This window comes from Penicillium alfredii (genome assembly GCF_028826965.1).
Source record: "Penicillium alfredii strain IBT 34128 chromosome Unknown utg000005l_segment0_segment0, whole genome shotgun sequence".
NCBI lineage: Eukaryota > Fungi > Ascomycota > Eurotiomycetes > Eurotiales > Aspergillaceae > Penicillium > Penicillium alfredii.
The window spans coordinates 256,976-283,670 of record NW_026622702.1 but is presented as its reverse complement, the minus strand read 5'-3'; the positions used below and the strand labels follow the sequence as shown (position 1 = coordinate 283,670).

Sequence of the window (26,695 nt, the reverse complement as noted above, 5' to 3'; positions counted from 1 at the left end):
ATCATCCTGCTAACAATTTTCTATTATAGCTGTCCCGACGAGTACATGTGCTATGCGAATGTCTATGCTGATTATGGGCCGGCCCAAGGATTGTCCAATTTCAACAACCCAGACCGATTCGGCCTAGACGATCCAGGCCAAGAAGACTTAGCCGAAGACGAAGAGGAGGACGAAGAAGACGAAGACACTTCACCCAAAGCCAAACCTGCCAAAAACAAGCGCCCTCTCCACGGGAGCTCTTCAGATGAGGATGAAGAAGACGACGATGCCCAAGGAGACTCGTCCAAAGCCAAATCCGGCAAAAATAAGCGCCCTCCCTATGGGAACGCACCAGATAAGGATGAAAAGGACGAAGATGACCAAGGCGACTCACCCAAAGCCAAACCTGTCAAAAAGAAGAGCCCTCCATCTGGGAGCTCCTCAGATAAAGACGCCCAAGACGACGACGCGCAGGACGACTCACCCAGAGCCAAACCTGGCAAAAGAAGAGTCCTCCATCTGGGAGCTCCCCAGACGAGGACGCCCAAGACGAAGATTACCAAGGCGACTCACTTAAAGCCAAATCCGGCAAAAGGAAGAGCCCTCCACACGAGAGCTCTCTAGACGAGGATAAAAAGGACGACGATGTCCAAGGAGACTCGTCCAAAGCCAAATCCGGCAAAAATAAGCGCCCTCCCTATGGGAACGCACCAGATAAGGATGAAAAGGACGAAGATGACCAAGGCGACTCACCCAAAGCCAAACCTGTCAAAAAGAAGAGCCCTCCATCTAGTAGCTCCCCAGACAAGGACGCCCAAGACGACGACGCGCAGGACGACTCACCCAAAGCCAAACCTGGCAAAAAGAAGAGCCCTCCCTCTGGGAGCTCCCAAGATGAAGACGCCCAAGACGACGACGCTCAAGGCGGCTCATCTAAAGCCAAACCCGCCAAAAACAAGCGCGTTCCTTATGGGAGGTCCCAAGATGAGGACGACCAAGATGAAGACGCCTCAGATGACGATGCTCCAGATCTGGACATCTAATGCTTTTTTTTCTGTTATTTTTGAATGGTTTGTATTCCATAGAATAAATACCCTGTTGGTTTTTCTAGTGATGCTTGATGCCACTATCTCTGGCGCTGATGAACAGTGCTAATATCATGAGTTGATATCTATTGATGATTACGAGTGTCTTTTGTCTTGATTGCCTTAGCAGGTGTATATACTCATGGAATGATTCCGAGGCTCCGTATGATGTCATAGGATAGAATGGGTATTTCCAGATCTAAGACCACATTCACATCCTTATACTCCCTATTCTACCGAATTCAGTACCTATACTTGCCCATGTATCGACAGTCGTTCGGCAGCCAGCGCTGGGGTATATTCAAGTCAGAACCATTCGCCTCTCTTTCTCTTCCCACCGGTAAACTCCTCCCTCGCCGACATTATAATGGTAGTAATTATTCGTGCCCCCGGGCACCACCGCCCTCCGAAACGTGATGTTAATCCGCCCCTTGCCCGCCTCGGCGCTCTTGCGCTTAGGGATGCTGTGTAACCAATGCGCTTGTGTCGGGCCCTGCATGACGACCATGTCGCCAGAGGCGAGCCCCATTTTGATTTGTGGCGTGGCATTGCCATTGAGACTGGTAGGAGATGCAAATGCAGACACAGAATTGGACGTTCCTCCCCGCATTGAACTCGATGCCGCTATCGTCCCACCCACAGAACTGGTGGAACCACCAACAGCGCCAGTAGTAGTAGTAGTAGTAGTAGTAGTAGTAGCAGCAGCAGCAGCAGGAAACGGCTTATGTTTCATGACAAAATCTCGCTCGCCGCCCAGCGAGAGCGACGCAATGCTCGGGTCTCGGCCGAGGAACCGCTCGTCGTCGGCGTGGAATGCGATGCTGTCGTCGCCGCTGGCGTAGTAGTTAACCAGGCAGAAGTTGTAGCTGTTTTTGTCTGTGTTGCCGGCGGCGGCTTCGACTTGCTGCCGGAGGATGTCGAGACATGGCGGGATTGGGCGCGGCGCATGCTGGTATTTTGTTGGTGGGATGGGGGTGTTGGTGGTGGCGTCTACTAGAATGAGATTGTTTGTATCGATGGCGGGTTTGGTGCCTTTGTCGTTATTATTGGTGTCATCGCTTCTATTGCTGCTGCTGGTGGTAGTAGTGGTAGGAGGAGTCGGCGTATGTGATAGATTGGAAGTCCCCGGTACAGTAGACGCAGACACAAACTTGGACGTAGCATCCACCCCAAACACAGTCGTGAACCGCGGCGTATTAATCACAGTCTCTGTATCCCCACGCCGGGCCGAGTATCGCACTCGATAGAAGGGCAGCCCGCGGCGCAGAAACCGGAACAGCTCATTGGCTGTAGCCCGCGAGATATACGGCTGGAAATGAAGCAGGTCCAGCTGGGGCTGGTTGCGGATTGCACGCGGTGGGTGCGCGGGTGTGGCGTGGACGAGCCCGGATTCGATGTGGGATGGTAGATTAAGGATGTCGAAGGGGTATGTTGCGTGTCGGCCTGGTGGTCCGTTGGTTTCTTCGTTGGTTGGAGGTGAATCGGCTTTGCTTCGTTTTGAGCTGATCTCTGGGCTTGGTTGGAAGAATGCGTCGAGCGTTCGCTTGGGCATGGCGGAGGCCTTTCTGGAGGGTTGGTGATCGTACAGTGGACGGAGTTTATAGACGCGTTTTCTCAACGCGCTCCACAACTCGGGATGATGTCATTGCAACTGGAGATGTATACAGTTGAGTGCCATTAGAGCTACAAGATAATGTATTTATGTATACGTTGTCCCTATTAACAGATGGAATTTATTCAGATCAAACAAGCGAGAGATTGACAAGCCCGAAGTACTCATTCACCTATCCTCCATTCCGCCATTCCTGTGTACTGCCCACTCTATTGACCTATCGACCTTGACATAATTGAATCCATCCAGTCTTGGAACTTCCCAGGCCCCTTGGACTCTTCCTCTAGCAATCCACAGCATCGCGTTCCCCCATGGCGCCTGGCTGGAATTTGGCATTGGCAATCACATCGAACCCACTGAGGATGCTAATTGCACAGACCGGCCACAATGTCGCGTAAATAACCAGGTAATTCTCCAACATCCACTCCTTCGGGGTACTCTTGGGCTCACTTTCCATCATGGAGACTAGGACCTTGTAAGAGAGGTTATCGACCCAAGCACCAAGTTTGCAAGCACACGCATCACAGCAATACTCCCCGGAGGAATGATCGGTTGTAGCTGCCAAAATAGCCACGCGACGTAGACCGACAGCTAAAGCAACCGAGTCGCGCGAGACCACTGCTTGAGGGATTCCAGCGATGGCATGGAATTGGTCGGTCGTATTGACAGATGCCTGGTACGTGGGTTCACATTCGGCGCATAGACGGGGCTGGCTGATGCCGTATTTCTCAAACACAACCAAGGCTGGAGGAAGCGTGTATGCTTCGGTGACTCGGGGCGTCAGTCTGGATGGTGATGATGGATTCATTGCTGCATCCCACGACTCGCTTACGGGAATGTTTTCGAGGTCTTGGTCGCTAACTGCCAGAACCTTCCCACGACGGGAGATCTCCAGGATTCGGGAGGCATCTGGCGAAGAGAATGCTTGTAAGATTCTGGTATATTTGATGAAACGTTCCCAGGTTCGATATCGAGTGTTGAAGGGCGCCCAGCTGAAGGTGATCATATAAACCGAATCACCGAAGATGAGATCTTCGCCCTCGGGAAGACGACTAATGCGACGAGCAATTGCATCGACCATTCCCACTGAATAGGCGACAGCAATGTCATCCTTGGCCAGTCCAGCCCCAGCTGTGTACATCATACCGGTCATCCTGTTCGAGGCTCCGTGATCGTACAAGAGGTCGTGAAGATTGGCCACGAGAACAGATGTAAACTGGCCGGATTGGCTGGGATCATAGTGCTCCTCCGGGATGTAGCCATATGGATTGAGAGCAGCACAACCAGCACTCAAGACCCCGGTCCACGCTTTAGGCGAGATGTTGGATGGTCCTTGGATGTTCGCACCACGACCGCCCAGGGCCCAACTGAGCTGAATATCGCGCACGCAGTGCTGGAGGTCATATTAAGAATATATTAATTGCGGAGCGTAGCGGAGCACTCTAAACAACCATCCCGGCTCACCTGACCTTTGTCTCTTTAACCCAGGGTAGGCTCAATGTATGTCATGTGACTTATGCCGATTCTAGCGATATGATTGGTGGAATCCTAGCACTCTGATTGGTCGAAACCTCGCGCTCTGATTGGCCAAATCGAATCATCATCAGTGACTTTTGTAGCCCTATACCCTATACAAACCAGTTTTTGGTATAGCCAAAATCTCGAAGATTATTTACGTGATGAATCATGTGATAAGAATCGTGATTACCCCTTTACTAATTATCTATTTAAAACTTAGACGGGGGTCCTAGGGGGCTACCGCCCCCTAGTATATATATATATATATTATATTATATAGAAAAAAATATATATAGAAAGATAGAAAATAGATCTTTATTATATTATATTAAACCTTACGTTTAAAATACTAGCCTTAGGCGGGGTCTAAAAATTACGTTTACGCCGAAGCTACGTGACGCAATAAACTAGGAGCCTCTCGATATATAGAAATTGCGCCTATACTAAAGCTACGCTCCGCATCTCTTCGGCGTCTTACCGGCCAATTAAGGCTGGGGGTCCGGGGGGCGCCGTGCCCACTGGTATAGAGAATAATCTCCCCCTCTTTATTCTGTAAAAAAATATTTTATTAGAAATATATAGAAAATAAATAACTAATATATTAATATCTTTCACTTTCAACTTACTTATACTCGGGTAGCTCTAGTTTACCCTCGGGCACCTCCTCCAAATACCGTTTGTAAGTAGTATTGCCCTTTAAGAAACGAGCCATTTTGATGATATTTGATAAAAAATCGATGAAAAATGGATAGGTGGGTTAGATGGGTAGATAGAGAAGGTAAGTTAGTTTTGGTGTGGTAATGCCAAGAAGTAATTTTTAATTAATTATAGATAGCCAATCATAATACGCTTACATAAGCTTGTTCCACATTCCAAATATTGACTCCACATTTAGAACATTATAATTCCGCTCTGAATGTGGACTCAACATTTGGCAAACGTTCATCTGATCTGGGTCGGGTTACAGCTGAGGGGGCCCCAAAAAATACTGAGCGGGCCCCAAAAATCGGTGGAATATTACGCCGACTTTTAGGGCCCCTTAGCTCGCTAAGTCGACTAGGCCCTAAAATATTTTATGCTAAAATTAAAATTCTTACTAATAATGCTTTTATTATCCACAGATCAACTCTATATAATCTTATATCTCTATATTTTCTTTATTTATACCGTTTCTAGGTTTTGTATATGATTTAGAACACGGATTTTTTGTATATATTCAATAAAAAATCATTAGCGTGCTAAATAGACAATATCTATTTGAAGACCCATGAACGCTTTCTATGGAGAACTAGGAGTACTGCCTAGTAAGAAGCGGTACAAGATGAACAGCGTACGTAGTTCCTTTAGCTTCACGCATGACCTCCTGTCCAAGGCCGTTTAGCACTTCGCTGTTTCGCACCAATATTAGAAAGAGCATTCGTTCCCAACTCGTATCTTCTAAGCGACGGTTAGGATTTTGACCCTATCGGGTGATCTGTCGCTTATACCCGCGATAAAATGTCGCTAACTGATCATGACTTAGTCTATTTAAATATATATAAAATTAGAATAAAGGGAAGATACATTCTCTCTGCTAAGAGGCTTAAGTAAATGAAATAGCATTAACTAATTCGCTATGAAATTTTGGTTTGTAATAACCGCAGCTTACTGAGCTTTATATATACTACAATATAGCTCGAGTCCTCCTTGTGTCTCATAGTCTCAACCACGGGAATTGCAGATGGAAATAGCATATTGAAAGTACAGGATTCAAAGGCAGTAGGGTTCTCTCGGGCCCCAAAGCAATATCACCCCACTCTTGTTAGTGGCCCCCTTCCTTCGCTGCCTGCCCCTATTTTGTGTACCCTGGCCCCGAGTCTCGATCTTCTGTGGCAAGAGGTCGCCCCCCGGTCTTTATGTACGTAGGTACCCCATAGCCCTGTAATCGATATCTGGATTATATGGTATGAGTGTATTTGCCTAATGGCTGGGCCTTAATAATTCGCCTTCTGCTCTGTCCTGAGTCTTGGTAGAGCTTCTAGTCCACTATTACATAGTCTTGACTGGAGATTTCTTTTGTAATAAAGAACGTTTACGTAGATAAAAGGGAGTGTCCCCGCAGAAAATTCCTTTAACTGGATAACCCACGATTCTGAAAGTAGTTAATCTTTACTTTTACAATTTCCTATAACGAAAGAAAAGTCACCGGCCCAGCTCTGACCTAAATAAGACTAGTCAAGCTTCCGTAGAGCCCTATGGTTAAGAATGGCTCTTCGCCCGAAGATAATCGGGCTTTTTGGGAACGTGTGGCTTCTTCTTCAATTCCTTCAAGATCTTTCGAAGTGGTTTCTCCTTCATGTGCCCCGGCTTGGGCAGTGGCAAGGCCCGTGATGGAAAAAGCAGAATGCCTGCGTCCCCGTCGTAAGTGAAGCCCCCGTCCACCACCAAGAATAAGACTATGGCTTGTTAGTCTTTGTGGTCAAATAAAGGGCAGTAAGCATCTTACTGAGGGCAAAATATGTTATACTCTGGGCATTCCATATAGCCGGATGAAAGGGGCCTACTGGAGACATTGGGTGGCCTATAACAACGGGCGCTAAGTCTTTGACCTGTTTCCATTCGTAGGCCCCGTCGCCGTCCTCGCTGTAATCGATGACTAGAAAGAAACCAGATGAGCGATAGAATCCTTTCCTTTTAGATCCTCAGAACTGTTAAACCTACCCTTTTGGCCCGGTAACACATCGGAACCACGGAATTCCATGATATCAAGTAAATGGGTTGTCTCGTGAAAGAGTGTATTGGTGAAGGAGGCAAGGAAATCATCGATAGGGAATTTCGGGATCATTGCCGAAGATAAATAGAACATATTGGTTGGCTGCATCCAATAAGCGCACGAATTTTCATTGAGTGCGTAGCTCTCCCCGGCGCAGAAGACAATGACTTCATATGGGGGCTTTTCAAATTCCAAGACCATTGCAAGGTCATTCCCGTCGCAATCAACCTTTCGTTCCAAGAACACCCAGTCCTTGTGGATAGTACTCCAGTAAGGAACTTTATCATCCTTCGTCTTGTTCCCTTGATAGGACTGGCCGTTGTGGTCGTCGTGAAGAAAAGAGAAGCTGCAATATACCAGGGGGAACTCGTGGGAATTTGGAAGAGATGCAAGCTTCCCGTGTGCCCCTGTTAATAATAATTAGTATTGAAGTAGGGTAAAAGGCTAGGCAACCCTACATATCAAGTAATCAAGCCATCTGTGACCCTGAGGATTGGTGTAGGGATCAACATCAAATATATCTTTTAATAGGGCCTCCACGATCGTGTGGTGTTCGTGACAGCTGGAGTATTCCTCAAGGATTTGCTGATTGCGGTTTGCAATTTGGATAATCGCGTCCCATCCAAATTCGAACATGTCACGCCATTTTTCGCACAAGAGCTAGAAAGCCGGGGCCACGAACGCGCCACAGGTGTTAAAGCCAAGAGAATCAAGAAGATCAACTTCATATTAGCTTGGTGATAGATAGTCTCTCCAGAAAGTAGAAAGGGGAGAAAGAAATCGGGGAGCCAGTCGTTCTTTCAAGGTTTGTTAAGAGTAACATTCAGCTAAGCAGCTGCCCCTTTCCCGCTTTAGGGCATGCCGTCAATAGGGTCTATCTAATAGCTACATAGCGACAACCTATACAAGCGGGCCAATCACTGTCCACTATTACCCCCCCCCCCCCTCCTTCTTAGGGGGCCGCCCCTGCTGAGGAAGATCAGCAGGATTTCACCCGGAGGGACATTTGCCGTAAGGGTCATGTAGGACATTAGAGGGTTTCTGCTATTATTTATTATATTAATTTAAACTACATTGGGAATAGCGTATTCCTTTTACCAAGGCGTTTTTATTAAAAGTGGTGTTACGACCCCTGCAGTCGCCGAACCAATTGAAGAAACTCAACTCACCGATGGGCCACCGAGAGCCAACCAAGCGAACAGTCACGTGAAACAAGGGCACGAGGGAAGGATCAAACGGATCACCTAGCACGTGACCAGGATCGGTATACGACCAGACAGTCTTGGCAGTATATTCCGAGTATATTATATACCCGTTATCTACCAAGGCGTCTACTAGGTTATCTACTAGTATAAGGAACTAGATATATAAAGGATAATCTCTATTATATATATATATATCTAATTCTTCGTGATCAATCCTTATTGTTACTTAGATACTACCTTTAGTCTTATTTATAGTTTACCTTCGTGATAACTATCCTACGAGTAAGGGAGCTACTTCAGTACTGATCTATTCGGTGTATACTTAACTATTATACCTTCGTAAGCACCTAATAGGATCTATCTATATAAGGCTAGGCGTGGTATTAGTACAATTGTTGATAGGCTTAAGGCTCGTAGTTACCAAGAGAAGTATTGTAAAGAATATACTTGGTAGGGTATAAGACCTGTCGATTAGGTAAAGAAATAAGGGGAAGGAGTAAGAGTAGCAGTATATCTTTATTACTATTAAGACTAAATCTTGTCTTGCTAGCTAGATATAAGAGTATCAATTTATTATATAATATCTTCGTAACTCTATATATTATCGATAATATAAATAACTAGGTCTCTATTGTATATCGTGATTATTCTACTATAGAGTAGATTAAATAACGAGTTCCGACTTCTGGGTATTGATAGGGGCACCTCAAGATTTTCGCTATTGACACCTCATTATATTATATAATACTCATTTTGACTTATGTAATCTTTTTTTTTGATCTATTTTCTAATCACATGATAATTTTCAACCACATCTCTAATCACATAATCCTCTTATCCTAACCACCAAAAACAGATTACCCTATTTGGCAATAGGGCAACTTCGATATGTATGCCTAATTTCGCCGCAATTCGAACACTTTAGGGGCGCCTTCCTTTTTTTGATTGGTCTAGCCCCCTCGCTCCTATTTAATATCTGCGTAGATTGCCTTTTTGGGAAAGCAGCAGGCTGAATTCGGGGATTTAGCAGTGGCTGCTAAGCGATATCAGATAAATCTTCAACCCTAATTCGCCAAAATAGATGAATATCAGCCAATGGGATTGCTTCTTTTTTTGCGAGTAAATCAGCAATTCGATACTTGCATAGTAAACCTATAGTACTCGTCCAATAATTAGTGTATATACTAAGAGGGGCCTCTAAGTAGACATGGACAGACCCGTCCCATGGGTCAAAGATCTTGACCCATAACTTAAACCCACGATCTATAGGTCGGGTTAATAAAATCCTGACCCGCCTATAGGTTAACCTACGGGTTAACGGGTCAACCTATTTTTAACCTATTTTAGTATAAATTTCTTAATTAGGATAGATAATTTGCTTACCTTTTTTAATAATATACTATTATTAAATACTATTTTTGTTCTAATATAACTTATAATTATAACTCTTTATAAAAAGAATATTATATAGTAATAATATATTTAGAATATAATATATTAATTTATTGATTTAATACTTTAAGGTAAGAATTATATTTTATAATAGATAGATATAGGCGAAAGAAGATATTACTTAACTATTTCTTATACTAAACCTAAAAATATATATTTAAAGTCTATAATAGTATTACTACTTTTTATATAAATAAACTATATATATTAGAAATAATAAAATAGATATAAATCTAATATCTAATATTTCTTTATTAATATATAAGTATATTATAGTCTTAATTATATAAAAGAATTATTTTAAATATTTTTTCTAGATTTATATAAAATAACAATATTAGCTAGTTAGGTTAAAATTTTTTAGGGATAAAAAGAAAATTCTTAGGGTATTACTCTTACCTAATTATTTAGGTTAACGGGTTAGTCTATAGATTAACCTATTAATCTATTTCTTACTATCTAATAAACTTTATATATATTAGTAAAGCCTATTCTAATTAGTTATAAAATTTAGTACTAGGATAGTACTAAACTAAATTCTATCTACTAATAAAAAATAAGTATTAGATCTATATATTCCCCTAAATCTATAATAATTTACTTTAGATTATTTTTCTATATCTTAAGTCTTTTATTATAAAAGGCTTATATAGTCCCCTTTTTTATAGTAGTCTTTCTACCTTTATTAGAACTAGGGTTTTAATCTATCTACACGATTATTTAAAACCCTAGTTTTAATCTATCTATACGTTTATTTATAGCCCTGGTTCTAATATACCTACGTAAAAAGGTTAACTAGTTAGGTTAAAACTTTTAGGGAATAAAAAGAAAAATCTTAGGGTATTACTTTTACTTAATTATTTAGATTAATAGATTAGCCTATAGATTAATCTATTAATCTATTTCTTACTATCTAATAAGCTTTATATATATTAATAGAGCGTATTCTAATTAGTTATAAAATTTAGTATTAGGATAGTACTAAATCCTATCTATTAATAAAAAATAAGTATTAGACCTATATATTCCCCTAAATCTATAATAATTTATCTTAGATTATTTTTCTATATCTTAAGTCCTTTATTTTAATATACTATTACTATATATCTTCTATATTTTAGTTATCTACTTTATATCCTCTCTTTTTTATTAAGAGTAAAAGGTTTAAGTTATTTATTTTCTATTCTAATTAACTTCTTAATACTCTCTTAGAACTATTAGAAAGCTAATAAACTAAATAAAGCCTCTCTCCTATTATATTACTAATACTAAAATAATCTAATAATCGGAAAAAGACCTAGATAATTTTTAATAGTATAAATAAAGTAGAATTTTTAAACTAGTAGCTTAATACCTAAATTAGTGATTCTTATAATATTATAAAAAAGATAAACTAGGAGAGTCTACGATAGATTAATATATAGTTATATTTTAATTAAATTATATATTTAGTAATAAAAGAGCTAAAGCTCCTATATAAATAATATAGTAAGATTATAGACTATCTAATCTATATTAAAAATAAGATAATAGATCTCTAATATTACTAGAATTAGAGTATATATTAGAAAGGCTAAAATATTACTAAATATTTAATAATCTAATATCTTATAAAATATATAATATATTATATAGCTATTATTTAATTTATAAGCTAATCTTTCTTAGACTAAGAACTCCTCTTAAATAATCTAGTTAGTTATTTAAGAGTTATAGAAATAATAGTTAATTACTATAATAATTACTCTATGTTACGGACCAAGCCACCTCACTCGTGCCAGCAGGGGTACAGGAGAAAACCAGAGTCAACTAACCCCGTGGCGATGATACAGGATAATAGGGGTATGGATCACGTGACAATGTACCACGATCCATTGCCAAGGAATGGTATATCGGATAGTATATCAATAGGACTACTATATACCCGTATACAGTATACCACAAACGAAGGTATGGAATAATCGGCGAAGGATATATAAGGACACTTATTTATCGTGTACTTAGCTCCTCGCGTTTAACTTATGTTATTAACCTCAGTTACAAGTTTAACTCAGATTATCTCGTTTATACTATGATCCTCTTAAGACAACCCCTCTAGTAGTAAAGCGTCTTTGGTACTTCTACTATTAAGCACTCCTTACCCTTGATCGTTCCTCGATACCTTAATAGACCCGAGCCTATATAAGGCCTAACGGATAAGGCAATAGTACGATTGCGAGACCGGATATCGTTGATACTAGAAGACCCCTAGTCTTCTAGTATAACTAGAAAGATCTACGTGTCTTGGTATTTTAAGGGAAGTATACCTTCTGTTCTAGCTAATAATCATAGGTGACTAGTATATAATACTTTAAACGCCCGTCTTGAATCATAGTATACGAGACGTTAATACTCGATAGCCATAGCCGGTAACGATAGTGCCAGCAACCTTTCGCGTGGTTCTACGAGTTAATCTACTCTAACCAACGCGTAACTTATAGATATAATTAGTTAGCTTCAAGAGCAACTTATCTAAGAAAGAGCTAGACCAGTAGCGTCTATAAAACTACCGAAACCCGACTTCTTCGACGGAACCCGATCTAAGCTTCGAGGATTCCTGACCTAGATAGATATATAGCTACGTATTATTAACTATATAGAAGAAACGGATAAGGTTATCTACGCTTCGATTTATCTTCGAGGGTAAGCCTTCAATTAGTTCGAACCCTATATTAGGGAATTTAACGAGAAAAGATAACCTAATTAGGAAGACGTGATTTAAGCGATTTTCTAATCGTATACTAACTTTAAGAAAAAGCTCGAATAGATATTCGGAGATATCAATACGCAACGGACCGTAGAGCGACAACTTAAACGAATTCGATAAACCAGCTCAGCCAGCATTTACGCCGCTAAGTTCTAGTAGATTATCTCGTATCTCGATTATGATAACGATATATATATTTAGCTGTTCGAACGAGGACTTAAAGAAGAAATTAAAGATGAACTTATAAGAATTAATCGACTAACCGACCTATCCCGAATGATCGAGATAGCGGTCAAATTCGACAACCGGCTTTACGAACGTAGATAATAACGACGTAAAGCACGATAGAATAACACCGGATATATCCTACGAGGATTCCGCCGCCACGAAGATAGGCGAGGACAAAGGCAATAAATAATAAGGGAATCATATAATAATAACCTTTATAGACTAAGACCTATAGAGCTTGATATAGCGAGACTTCCGACTAAAGAATAAGAAGAACGTAAAAGAAAGAATCTTTACTTCTACTATAGTAAGCTAGGCCACTAGAAGAGGAACTACTATAAGAAAGTATTAGACGATAGTAATCGGCGACAGCAACTACGAGCCACGTAAGATAGAGGAGCTTATAACACTACCGGAGTGCTAGCTTAATAACTCTACGTAACGAACGACGACCGCTAGAACGAGGAATCCCTTAGTGAAGACCTTAAAGTAACTAGATATAACTCGAACCTAAATACCGCGCAGATATCGGTCCTAAGACACGAAGACGTATTCGTTATATATAAAAAATTCGCTAATAACGGTATACCTGACTAAGGAGAGTCAGAAGGTTTTCTAGAGATTGATTAGGGAATAGTTGAGAGTTAAGGATAGACCTAGAACGGTCCCTAAGAGAACGATAACTCGCCGGATCTATCAGAAGGATCCTCTGGCTAGGGATACGGCATCCTAGAAACACTGGTCGAAATTCTAGCAACGCCTAAACCTTAGGAGACTTCTTAGGAGACTCCGGAATCGCCTTAAAAAGACCCCTAAGAAAGCGAAGACTCGCTTAAGAAGATATAGCAACTCCGATAGACAAGAAACGCTAATATATACAATAAGGACTTTCAGCGATTAGCAGCCTAACTCGACAAAGAACTCGGATATCCCTATCCAAACCCACAGTATACATACAAAGGACACGTATGACACCCAGACTACCAAGTTATATCAACGCTTATATGCTACGACGATACTTATCTAATCTACTATCAAGGCAAGCTCGATTACAGTATCGAGCCACGACCCTTAAACTAAATAAAGAAACCTCGATAAAAACCAGAATTCACCGGAATATAGGCTAACGGACAAAAGATCTATAAGCAAGGCGCTAATAACCAGTTAGAAGGGCGGTAGCAGATAACAGTAATAGTATAGGGAAGATATATAAAGCTTGATATCAGTATCCTCTTTCAAGCGACTAAAGCGATACTTAACTTAGAAGCTATAGGTAACTTTATAAACCCTCGATATTAGCGATAAATATAAATCCAGGGCTACGTGAAGCCACGACCGATACCGATTTAAGGATTTAACAAAGAAAGCCTTAGACTAGGAATCACGCACGAAAACGGAAATATCCCGATAATAACCTACGAATATTTCGAATTAATTAACTTCGATATTACCGAACTAGGGAAATATAATATAGTTTTTGGAGTACCCTAGTTACGGAAACACAATCCGACGATCAACTAGTAGACGGGAATAATCGAATTTAATAGATACCCCTATAAAAAGGTATATAAAACCTAGACCGCGAAGAATTTAACGATATAACTAAAGGAACTGAGTTATAGGGAGACCGGTATCTAATAGAGTTCCTATAAAGAGGAACCTAAAGGAAGCTCTCGGCCCCGAGGCGAGGCTACCTCACTAATCAACGCGTACCGCGATATATAGGGTCCCTACGAAAGAGAACTTAAAAGAAGTCCTAGAGATAAGATCATAAGACAATACTAAAAGAATAGAACGTAGATATACAATATTAACGTTATCACGATAACCGAGCAATCACTAGATATAACGGACGATAAACTATAAGACTACGTTATAATCGGGCACGAAATAAAGTAGATCTATACCACCGATAAGAAACCACGAATCCCGAAAGAATATTAAGACTTTAAGGATGTTTTTACCCGACCAGTAGACGGGGTATTACTAGAGTATAGCCTATTCGACCACGAGATTAATATAGTAGAAGGCAAAAAACCTACTATTAAGCTAATCTACTAACTATCCGAGAAAGAATCTTAGGTATTAAGAGAATATATTAACGAAAACCTAAAGAAAGATTATATCCGCAAATCGACTTCGCTAACGGGATATCTAATCCTATTCGTTCCAAAAAAGGATAGAAGTCTACGTCTTTACGTGGATTATCGATATTTAAATTCGATTACTACTAAAGACTAATACCTATTACCTTTGATTTATAAGATCCAAGATCGGATTTAGGGAGCAAGATACTTCACGAAGTACAATATCACTAACGTATATTATCGTATTAGAATCAGTATAGGCCACGAATAGAAAACGGTATTTAGGACTAAGTTCGGATACTTCGAATATATAGTTATACCCTTCGGCCTTACTAACGCACTAGCCTCTTTTTAGCGATTTATCTACGCTATATTAGACAAATATCTCGATACCTTTATTATAGTCTATTTAGATAATATCTTAGTATTCTCTAAGACCCTCGAAGACCACGTTAAATATAATAAGAAAGTGCTTTAGAAACTTAGAGAAGCTAAAGTATTTCTTAAACTTAAGAAATACGAATTCTATATCTAGGAAATAGGGTTCCTAGAATATATTATCAGTACTAAAGGATTTAGTATAAAAAAAAGAAAGTCAAAAATATTCACGAATAGCTAACGCCACGTAATATTAAGAACGTCTAGAAATTCCTTAGACTTACTAACTACTACCGACGAATAATCCTAAGCTATATATATATCGCAACGGGACTCTACCGATTCACGAAGAAAGAGGAAACCTTCGTATAGAACAATATAACAGAAAAATCGTTCCAAGACCTTAAAGAACTCTTTAAGGAAGACGCGATCCTCGCAGTGTTCGACTACGAGAAACCAGTCACGATTAAAATAGATACATCAGACTATATATTAGACGCACAATTAACCTAACTAGATAATAACAGTAAACCTTAACTAATCGTATTTTAGTTAAGGAAAATAATCGCAGCAGAGCTTAACTACGATATTTATAACAAGGAATTATTAGCTATAGTATTAGTATTTTAAGTCTAGAGGCTATATCTAGAGAGAGCTAAATATATAGTCACGGTCAAGATAGACCATAAGAACCTTACGTTCTTTACAACGACGAAAGTGCTTACCTAACAATAAATATAATAGGCTAAGATCCTCGCGTAATATAATTTCAGAATCATTTACTACAAAGGGACAGAGAATAGCTAAACCGATATATTAAGCCGATAACCAGATTACGAGCTCAACACTAAAGCAGCAGACCCAGCGATCCTTAGATAGAACGAGGACGGATTAATCGGTTATAACAGACAAATCCTCGTAGTAACTATTAAACTCGAGAGCAATAAACTATTAAGACAGCTCCGAGAAACCACCGCTAACGACCAAGTAATATAAAATTTACTTAAAGACTCAGCAGAAAACGATAAGTTGACGACGGATAAAACCGGACTCGTATATATATATAGATTAATATATATTCCAATATTACTACGAGAAGAAGTTATCAAACATTACCACGATATACCTATATATAGATATATAGGAACCGAGAGAACCATAGAATAAATCTCACGCAATTTCTACTTTCCGAATATAAGACGAAAAATCATATACTACACCCGATAATGCGATATATATCGACAAAATAAGCTAACAAGATATATATAATACGGAGAATTGCAATCTATAGAAACTCCCACGAGACCCTAGGAATAGATTACTATAGACTTCATCACAAAGTTACCAGACTCAGACGGATATAATATAATTATGGTTGTGGTCGATAGACTAACTAAGTACGCCTATATAATCCTAACGACTAAGCGGATCGGCGCGACCTAAATAGCGAATATATTGCTTCGCTATATCTTCGCGAACTATAACACACTAAACAAGATCACGTCTAACAAAGATAAGTTATTTATATTAAATATATAGCAATCATTCGCGGATCTTATAAGTATTAAGTATAGACTCTCTACTATATACCACCTATAGACCAACGGACAAACAGAAAGGGTTAACTAAACCCTTAAGCAATACCTAAGATACCACGTTAATTACTAATAGGATGACTAGGTAGGATTGCTACTAATAGTATAGCTCGTGTATAACAACGCGATAAATTCAACGACTAACGAAACTCTATTTTTCGCGAATTATAGGTATAATCCCACGATTATCGGCGAACTAATTAGCAAACAGATAGTCGCAGAATCAGCTAACCTTTTAGCTATAGGTCTAAAACAGCTATATTTACAGCTATCCAGGGATATTGAATTTGTCAACCTCTGTATAAAAAAGTACTACAACCGACGCTATCGGGAGGGGCCTAACCTAAAAAAGGGGGAGAAGGTGTATCTTCTACATCGAAATATCAAGACTAAACAACCCAGCAACAAACTTGATCACTTAAGAATTAGACTATTCACTATTAAAGGAAAATAGGGACCAATCACATATCTCTTGGATCTACCTAACAATATACGACGTATTTATCTAGTCTTTTATATCTTATTACTCGAACCCGCTCTAGAAAACGCCAAACTCGCTATTAACATAAAAATCGAAGAAGAAACCGAAAACGAATATAAAGTCGAAAAAGTGCTAGACAATAAATATATCAGTAGTAAGCCTCACTATCTTATCAAATAGAAAAGGTACGATACCTCTAAAAATATATAGGAACCTATTAAGCACCTAATAGGCTACCCCTAGCTAGTTCGACAATTTTATTAGTAGATAGATCGAAATTCCCTTCAGCAATCGCGGCCTCGACACTCTAGAAGCTAGGAGGTATCTAATCTAGGGACTAGATTATTCTTATTAGACTAGTATCCTCTAACGTAGTAGCTAATTAACGAATCTCCTGCTACTCCGCTAACCGATCAAAATCACGAAACTCCTCGGCGGTAAGGGGATCCTCTTCGTTTAACCGATCTAGTATCGACTGATCGTGATCCAATATCCGACCACCACGTTCTTTAAGAAACTATTAATATTTTTAGAGGCGAAGGATCTTCACTATCGCTTTATTTATCTTTTGCGAATACTAAAGAAATTGCTTTTAGGCCTTCTTAAGATCGGACGCTAACTTTCGTTTGTTTTGTTATAAGTTATCCTACTCCTTATCTATATAGAAACTCCTCTTACAAGTATACCTATAACGAGCATAAGTCGAGCACTTTTTGCTCTTTACGAAAGGGCTTATAGTGCAACACTTCCTACGAATAAGATAATAATCGCACGGGAAATCTATAGGGCGACCAGTTCGTTCAATCCTATTATCTAGACGAGCGTTATCAGCGTATTTATTGCGATTCGGTCTAACGGTAGTACGGGGGGATATAACGGAACAATATTGTGGAAACGCACCTAGAGGGGATACCGAGAATTTAAAGACTTTCGAGGACGAAAATCTAGAAGAGGGGAGATGATATTACGGACCAAGCCACCTTACTCGTGCCAGCAGGGATACAGAAGAAAACCAGAGCTAACTAACCCCGTGGCGATAATACAGGACAATAGAGGTATAGATCACGTAACAATATACCACAATCTATTGCCAAGAAATAGTATATCGGATAGTATATTAATGAGACTACTATATACCTATATACAGTATACCACAAACGAAGGCATGGAATAATCGGCGAAGGATATATAAGGATACTTATTCATTGTATACTTAGCTCCTTGCGTTTAACTTATGTTATCAACCTCAGTTACAAGTTCAACTCAGATTGTCTCGTTTACACTGTAATCCTCTCAAGATAACCCCTCTAGTAGTGAAGCGCCTTTAGTACTTCTACTATTGAGCACTCCTCACCCTTAATCGTTCCTCGATACCTCAACAGACCCGAGCCTATATAAGGCCTAACGGATAAGGCAATAGTACGGTTGCGAGGCCGGATATCGTTAATACTAGAAGACCCCTGGTCTTCTAGTATAACTAGAAAGACCTACGTGTCTTGGTATCTTAAGGGAAGTATACCTTCTGTTCCAGCTAATAATCACAGGTGACCAGTGCGTAACACTCTATAGCTTCTTTTTTAAACTATTAAATATCCTGAATTTTAAGCCCTTTTTTAAATAATCTAATTATTATTATTTATCCCTAGTTTCCTTTCCTATTAAACTATATAGCGTTAAATCTAAGGAATAATCTAAGATTAATAGAAAGATTTATTTTAGAAGCTTCTATCTAAGATTAAGCTCTCTATTAGTCTTAACTATTAGATATCGCTATTTTAATAAATATTTATAGCTATCTCTAGCTATTTTATTAATATAGACTAGAATTATTAAAAGGTTTTATTTAGCTTCGAACCTATTTTTAGTATATACTTTAGATAGAATCTTAGTATAACCCTTTTTAATATCCTCTAGAAATATTAGATTAAAGACTAAATATTTATAGTAATAACTAATAATATATTAAATAACTTTACCCTTATTTTAAATATCTAAGATTTTATTTAATTATTAGATATTAACTCTAAAATAATAATTATTTAGGTTCTATATATTATATATATAATTTAGTTAAGTTTAAAATAACTATTTAGCTAAATAAAAATAAACCTTTAGAACGAGGTAACTAAAATTATTTAGTCTAAGGAATATATCTAATACGCCTATTAAAAAATATAAAAATAAGATATTATAATAACTCTTATAAAGATATATATCTATACTCTTTATATATTAGTTAAAATACTAACCTACTTTATATTTTAGATTAGAAACCTTATAATCTTTATTAATATAAACCTTTAATATTAAGAGTCCTTCCTTAGTCTCTAATCTAACTACCCTCGATTAGTTCTAATTTAAGATATCTAAATTAGATAGAATTTAACTTTTTTAATACTCTAATATATAAAATAATTATAATTAGTCTTTAATCGATTTTACTCTAAATATAATTATCCTTATCTTAAAATTAATATAGATAAATAGTATTAGATTAACTATCTTTTTAATATTATCTAATTATTTTTCTAATTTATTATAGTCCTTTTAAAAATAAAGGATATTACTATTTATACTATTTTTACTATCTATAATAAGCTATTTAATTATCTTAAAAGATTAATTAAATAGTTTAGTAGAAAGAAGATTAGATAGAAATAATAGATATATTAAATCTTTAAATTAGCTAAAAATAAACTCTATAAATATTACTTTATAATAAATAATAAAGAGCTTAATAATATCTATATAATTAATACTATCTTAGTCTTTTAATATAAGATTAAATTTTTTTAAATTAAAGACTAAGATTATTTTTAGATAGATTATAATATCTAATATTAATAAAATCTTAAGAGTTAGCTTCTAAATTACTAAACTAATAATATTCTAAGCTCTTAATTATTATCTAAAATAAAATAGTCCTATTAAATTAATAAGCTTAATATATTTTTAATAGCTAATTCTTCTATCTTAAGCTCCTAATCTAAGATAATATAGTATATTAAAAAAAATAAATTTCTATATATATCTTTATTAAAACTAAGGTTCTAAATAATCGCTTAAAACCCTAGTTCTAATCTATTAAGTTTCTATCTTTCTATCTCTATTAGAACTAGGGTTTTAAAGCCTATCTTAAAACCCTAATTTTAATAAAAGTATTAATTCTAATCTATCTAAATATTATATTAATTATTATAATCTATCCTCTATCTAGATATTATCCTAATCCTACCTTATTAGTTCTAAAGGGATTATTAATATAAATTTCTTATATTTATAAGCCTTATCTATAATCTTCTCTTAATCCTAGTTACTAATACTAATATTAAGCGATTATTTAATTCTATATATAATATTTATTATTATTAATAAGAGATATTAAATATATCTATTATATAGGATCTAATAATATTTATATATATTACTAAATTTGAAGTTAAGAAAAAGTAGTTTATATTTATTTAAGAGCTTTAGAAATAGGATAAGTTAGAAATTATATAAAAAGAAAAAAAGATTTAAAAAACTTATAAAAAGATTATACTAATTAGTAATAATAAAAAGAAGGATACTATAGATCTAATAATTATAGTTAATATATTTTACTAACTATAATAAAAAAAGTTAAGAAGTAATTATAAAGATAATTATAGCCTCCCGTAGATTTCTAGTAAGGTTTATAAATATTTATAAATATTTAATAATTATAAGCTTTAAAATTAAAATCGATTAATATTTAAAATAATATTCTCTAGAATTACTTTTTAAGAATTATTCTCCTAATTACTATAAAAAATTATTTAACTAAAATAAATATAATACCTAAAAATATAGCTAAGAATAATATAATTTATAAAAATTATATAATTAATAAAGTATCTATCTAAATAAGTTAAATAGGTTAATTTATTAACCTGTAGGATAAATTAAAAAAATCTTGACCTACCTATAGGTCAAAAGGTCTGACCCACAACCCGCCCATAGGCTAACCCATAGGTCGACCTATATAGGTTATCCGCGGGTCTGTCCAGGTCTACCTCTAAGGTAGCCCTACTAATATAGATTCGCTATATATTACTCTGCCTTAGCGAATATCGAGATACTCGCTTATTAAGAAAGGTATATAGCTAATTAGATACTAGTATTAGATATATTATCTAATCTGTTTTAATCTAATATTTAATTAGATTATATTAGCTGCTGATAGCCTTATAAATAGACTTCCACACAGTGAGTAAATTATTAATAGAAGTATTTATATACCATTTTAGGACTAAATACGCCCCCTCGATACGTGATAATATATTATTACTAAAATAGGTAAGGTTTTTGGTCTAAGTATAGATAAATCTCTTTTTATAGGGTAGCTATATATCTACGAGATAGTGTATAATTAGTGGATAAGATCTCCTATAGGTCCGATTAAGGTTATTAAGATTAACCTTGTATTTATCTTCGGTAGATAATTGGACCAATTGATACTATACACGTATAAATTCATCGAATTAGGGAGTATTTTCGTCTGATTAGCTGATATCTCGTTTTGCCCTGTAAAGGATATACTTGGCAGGGTATAAGGCCTATCGATTAGGTAAAGAAACAAGGGGAGAGAGTAGGAGAAATAGTATATCTTTATTACTATTAAGACTAAATCTTGTCTTACTAGCTTAACGCGAGAGTATTAATTTATTATATAATATCTTTGATAACTCTATATATTATTAATAATATAAATAACTAGGTCTCTATTATATGTTGTGATTATTCCACTATAGAGTGGATCAAGTAACAAGTTCTGACTTTCTTTAGGATTATATAATATTACCTGATTCGCCCTTTCCGTTAGTTAGGAATAATCTTATACCTTACTATCTTAGTAGACCCTTTATAATTATCCCCTCTCTTAAGGTTAGGTAGTCTTAATTAACGCGTTTATCTTATTATTATAATATAGATATATTAACGCGATATCTTTTTATAGGGTTTTTATTTACCTTATTATTAAGGCGATAAAGAGATTATATAATTAATTAGTAAATAAAGATATGTTAAATTATATATTTAAGTCTTTATTTATATTTTTAAGTAGTAACTCTTTTCTTCTTTTTCTTTTCTTTTCCTACGCTATATTTATCGTGCTCTATTATTTATTATTTATTATTCCTATTATTTTCTATTATCTTTTTATTACTATAACTATTATTATACCTTATTATTATTATTTAGATTAGTTATTATACTAACCGGCGCGTTCTATTACTATTTTATTTATCTTCTTATAATATACTAAGTACTTTTAGACTAAGATTAAGGTATATAACTCTAAATTACTCTTTATTATCGAATATAAACTAGATATAGCAGTTTTAGTTATCTATTAGTAGTATTCTGCCTATAATATATTATATAATATAGTATATTCTATAGTATCTTATTTTGATTTATACTAATATTATTTAGGTTATAGAGGGTATAATTAGGGACGCCTATAATCTATAGATAATCCTTAATTAGCTAAATAAGGAATTCCTAGAGCTCTTAACTAAAGGTACTCTTAAAGAGAGGGAGAAATAGAAGGAGGAGAATAAATAAAAGAATAGTATACTAATTATAACCAGAAAGGCTATAATAGAACTTATAAAGATCTTTAATATAATAGAGTTAATATATTATTATTAGTTCTCTTTTATTACTATCTATAAATCAACTATAGTAAATAGGATTGTTAGTATTAATATAATTTTACTAATATTTTAGTAGGCCTAATATAAGATTTATATAGTATATATCACTATTTATTGCTAGGATATAGCTATTTATATCTTTTTATCTAAGGATCTCTTAAAGAAGTATCTCTGAAAGTTCTAGTCCTAGCGTTTTCTCTATTTAGTTCCGGGAGATAATAATTTTATATATTAGATAGTAACGAAATAAAAGCTTCTAGTAGTCTTATAGATATAACGGGGTCCAAAAGTCTGGGTATAGCACCCTACTTTAGTAAAATCCATATTCTAACCCCTTTTTTCTTTTCTCTCTACCATAACGAATATATGATATTTTGGTACTGAAATTAGTATAAATCATAGGTAAAACAATGAATTATCAGAATCTACTCGCGTAGCGATTATTTTTGCTCTCGAAAATAGCTTAAGTCCTACTAAAATCGCTCGCGATTTAAATCTTAGCCGTATTACAATTTACCGGACTCGCGATTGCTTTTAGTAATACTATACTCTTAAATTATCGCCTAGAAGTAATAGACCTTCTAAGATCAGCGATTAGACTATTCGATATATCTATTAGATAGCCTATCGGAACCCGCGAATAAGTTATAGAGCCCTTAAAGCGAATACTCCCTATTTATACTCTCGATTAATAATTCGACGTATTTTAAAAGGCTACGGGCTTCGAAAATAGAAAAGTAAGAAGCGAATACCTTTATTAAAGTCGGTTACACAAAAAAGACGCGCTTTTGTATATGAATAGACGAGTTTTTCGGATTAGGAGAATCTGATCTTTTCTAACGAATATTTAGTCTAATAAATATCGAATTCTAAGGTCTAATTCGTCTTTCGATTTACCTCCGAGGCCTACCGAAGCGATCTTGTGAACCTCGTAAGTTATAGTAAGGATATTTCGTAGATAATTTAGGCTAGAATCTGGATTAATAGCTGAATAAAAATGATAATCATAAATCGCGATAAAAATATACCTCGGTAAGGTTATACTGCGAACTCCTATCTCGATACTCTCGAAGAAGGTCTTTAACTAATATATAAACTATGCTCGATATTCTAATAAGATAATATAAGGATTTATATAGCAGAAATCTCGTAAGAGTAGTTCGAAAATTATAGGATTTAGGTAATCGACTAGCCTCTATATTCGCCTAACCTTAACCTTATTAAACTAGTATAGCGACTTCTAAAGATCAAAATTCTTTAATTATACCTTTAGCTAGGTAATAGAAGGTCTAAATTGGATTAGGAGGTCTTTAAAAAAGCTATATGCGAAGTATAGGAACTACTTGATTAAAACGTTATTGATAGCTTAATTCGATCTATACCTTGTAGAATAGCTGCTATACGCGTAGCGAAAGGTTAGTATACTAGATACTGACCTATTTTCTTTGTATAGTTAGTATAAATTTATATTAATTAATATTAGGGGAGTTATTTAGTTTTTAATATAGTGGGGTAAATCTGAATTATAGAGTGTACCCAGACTTTTGGCCGCGTAGTGTAGTATCCCAAGATAAGTATAGTCCCGATCTAGTAGTCTCTAATCTAATTAATAATCCTAATACTAAGCGTTATCTAAAGTAGTTAAAAAAGAACTTCCTTATTCCTATTCCTAAGTTTTAAGTAGAGTTCTATATTTGTATTACTATTTTGTAGTAATAATAATAGTATTATTCTAGTAGAGTTTCGGTAGTTTTCTATTTAGTTTATAGGATTTCTTTTTAAATAATATTTTATCTTTTTTATCTTTATTTCTTATATTTTATAATAGCTCTTTTTATATTTATTATATCTTTTTCTAGGATCTATTAATTATACTCTAATAACTAGTCTTTCTATTTAACTAGAAAATAAGATCTCCTATTAAAGTATTAATAGTCTTTTATTTCTTTAATTTCTTATTTATTATTATTTTATCGTTCTGGTATTAGTATATTCTTATTCTTATTCTATTTTTTATCCCTCTAATTCTAGGGTTTAAGAAATAATATATAGAATACGTTATAAATCTAATTATATTAATTTAGTAGAACTAGTCGATATATTTACGATCCGATCTTCTTAAGGATTTAGAGAGGTCCGATAAACTTAGGTACTAATTTTTTTATTTTTTTAATCTTAAATTTCTTATTAATAGAGTAACTAAATCTCTATATTTAAATAATATCTCTTTATAGGTTTTATTATAGTATTTTATTTATATTTCTATTACTTTTCGCTATTATTCTATTAAGTCTTATCTTAATTTTTATAGTTTTTTAGTATATATTTCTATTACTAGGACCTTTTTTAAAAATATATTATCCTTAGTATATAGTCAGAAATTAGGTAAATAGTCTATTAAAGTCTAGATTAGGGATTTTCTTATTATTATATTAGGGGTATTATTATATACAAATTATATATTTTTAAGTAATTTTAGCTATATAATCTATTCTTTATTAATAAAGTAATAAAGATAGTATTCTAGTATCTAGTTTACCCTTTCTATTTAGCTATTAGTTTATAGGTAAAATATTATTAAAAAACGGAGTTTAATATAGCTAATATAGTATAACTTTAACTAAAATTTATTAGTAAAGAGCGATCCTCGATCTAAGATAATTTATCTAGTAGTCTATATTATAGTTCTATTTTGTTATAAAATAATTCTATAAATTCTATAATATTAATAATTATTAGTATAGCGAAGAATAGAGATTATTTTATTAGTCTATTAATAATATCTAGTATTATATTAATTTTTTAGGTTTTATTTCTGTTTAATAATAACCCTATAATAAAGTCTATTAATAATTCGCTAAAGGGCTATAATAGTATTAGTAGCGATTCTAGTTTACTATATAAGCGATATTTTAATATTATTATTCTTTAATATATTATATATATCTAGATATATTCTTTTACGTTATTCTAAAGTCTAATCTAGTAAAACTTCTTTTTTAGTAGTATTTTAGTCCTATTTTACCTAAATAGCCTACTAAAAGATTATTATAATAAATATTTAGTAGCTTCTTTCTAAGATTCTCTTTTATTAAGATAAATAGTTAATTCTTAAATTAAAGAAAGCTTTTAGGATTAATACCCTAATTCTTAAAACCTTTAGATATCTAATTTAATATAGCTTTTAGCCTTTATATCTCTAGGTCTTTATTTTAGATCTATTTAATTATTATCTAGAATTTAGTATTAGTTTCTATTAAATAGATATACTCTTTTTATAAATACCCTATATCTTATATTAAGGTATTCTTTTATCTTTTATAAGTTTTTCTAAATAGCCTAGTTAGCTATTTTTATATTAGTAGACTCTTTTCTACTCTTTACTATATAGATACTAAACTAGAGATCATTTTCCCTTAAAGATATCTTATTAGATTTAAACTAGGACTTTTTAGTAATAAGGTCTATAACTATAATTACTTAAATACTATTAAATAGTTTGGGCTTACCATATGGCTGCCATTTTCGGCGTCATTCGACGTCTTTTCCGGCCGTCATTTGGTAGCACGTGATCTCTATATACCGACACGTCCCGTCCAGCTAACCAACACACACAAGTCAGCTCCACCTATACGGACTTGTAGACTGTTTCGGTTGTCTCCTAAGAGTCCCTCCCCTCTTAACGCTCTACGTGGGCGCCAAAGATAGCCTCCCTGTCCCTATTAAGCGGACCTGGCCTATAGCTATATCACGTTAGTGCCAACCCACCCACTATGGCTCCTTGCTTCTGCTCTTTTATATCCTTTGTTCTTCTTCTACCTTTCCTGCTCCCTTAATCGCGAGTGAGGGTACCTCCTCACGAACTAGCCGCTTACTCGTCTTTTAGTACGCTT

At 35.3% G+C, this 26,695-nt stretch overlaps 4 protein-coding genes across 4 annotated transcripts; 1 reads left to right on the top strand and 3 right to left on the bottom strand.

Annotated features, from left to right (window-relative positions):
* Positions 1 to 45: 45 nt before the first annotated feature.
* On the top strand, positions 46 to 1,022 carry NUU61_003534 (uncharacterized protein; the record flags this gene model as incomplete). Its single annotated transcript, XM_056654116.1, has 2 exons — positions 46 to 387; positions 468 to 1,022. The coding sequence occupies 2 exons, from the start codon at positions 46 to 48 to the stop codon at positions 1,020 to 1,022; spliced, it is 897 nt and encodes a 298-aa protein (XP_056512143.1).
* A 343-nt stretch (positions 1,023 to 1,365) lies between these two features.
* NUU61_003533 (alpha-ketoglutarate-dependent dioxygenase AlkB family protein) lies at positions 1,366 to 2,616 on the bottom strand (the record flags this gene model as incomplete). The annotated part of the gene is made up of 1 exon (XM_056654115.1): positions 1,366 to 2,616. The coding sequence occupies one exon, from the start codon at positions 2,614 to 2,616 to the stop codon at positions 1,366 to 1,368; it is 1,251 nt and encodes a 416-aa protein (XP_056512142.1).
* Positions 2,617 to 2,959: 343 nt separating this feature from the next.
* NUU61_003532 (uncharacterized protein) lies at positions 2,960 to 4,280 on the bottom strand (the record flags this gene model as incomplete). The annotated part of the gene is made up of 2 exons (XM_056654114.1): positions 2,960 to 4,069; positions 4,248 to 4,280. The coding sequence occupies 2 exons, from the start codon at positions 4,278 to 4,280 to the stop codon at positions 2,960 to 2,962; spliced, it is 1,143 nt and encodes a 380-aa protein (XP_056512141.1).
* A 2,152-nt stretch (positions 4,281 to 6,432) lies between these two features.
* Positions 6,433 to 7,582, bottom strand: NUU61_003531 (uncharacterized protein; the record flags this gene model as incomplete). Its single annotated transcript, XM_056654113.1, has 4 exons — positions 6,433 to 6,629; positions 6,680 to 6,829; positions 6,895 to 7,353; positions 7,405 to 7,582. The coding sequence occupies 4 exons, from the start codon at positions 7,580 to 7,582 to the stop codon at positions 6,433 to 6,435; spliced, it is 984 nt and encodes a 327-aa protein (XP_056512140.1).
* Positions 7,583 to 26,695: the final 19,113 nt, after the last annotated feature.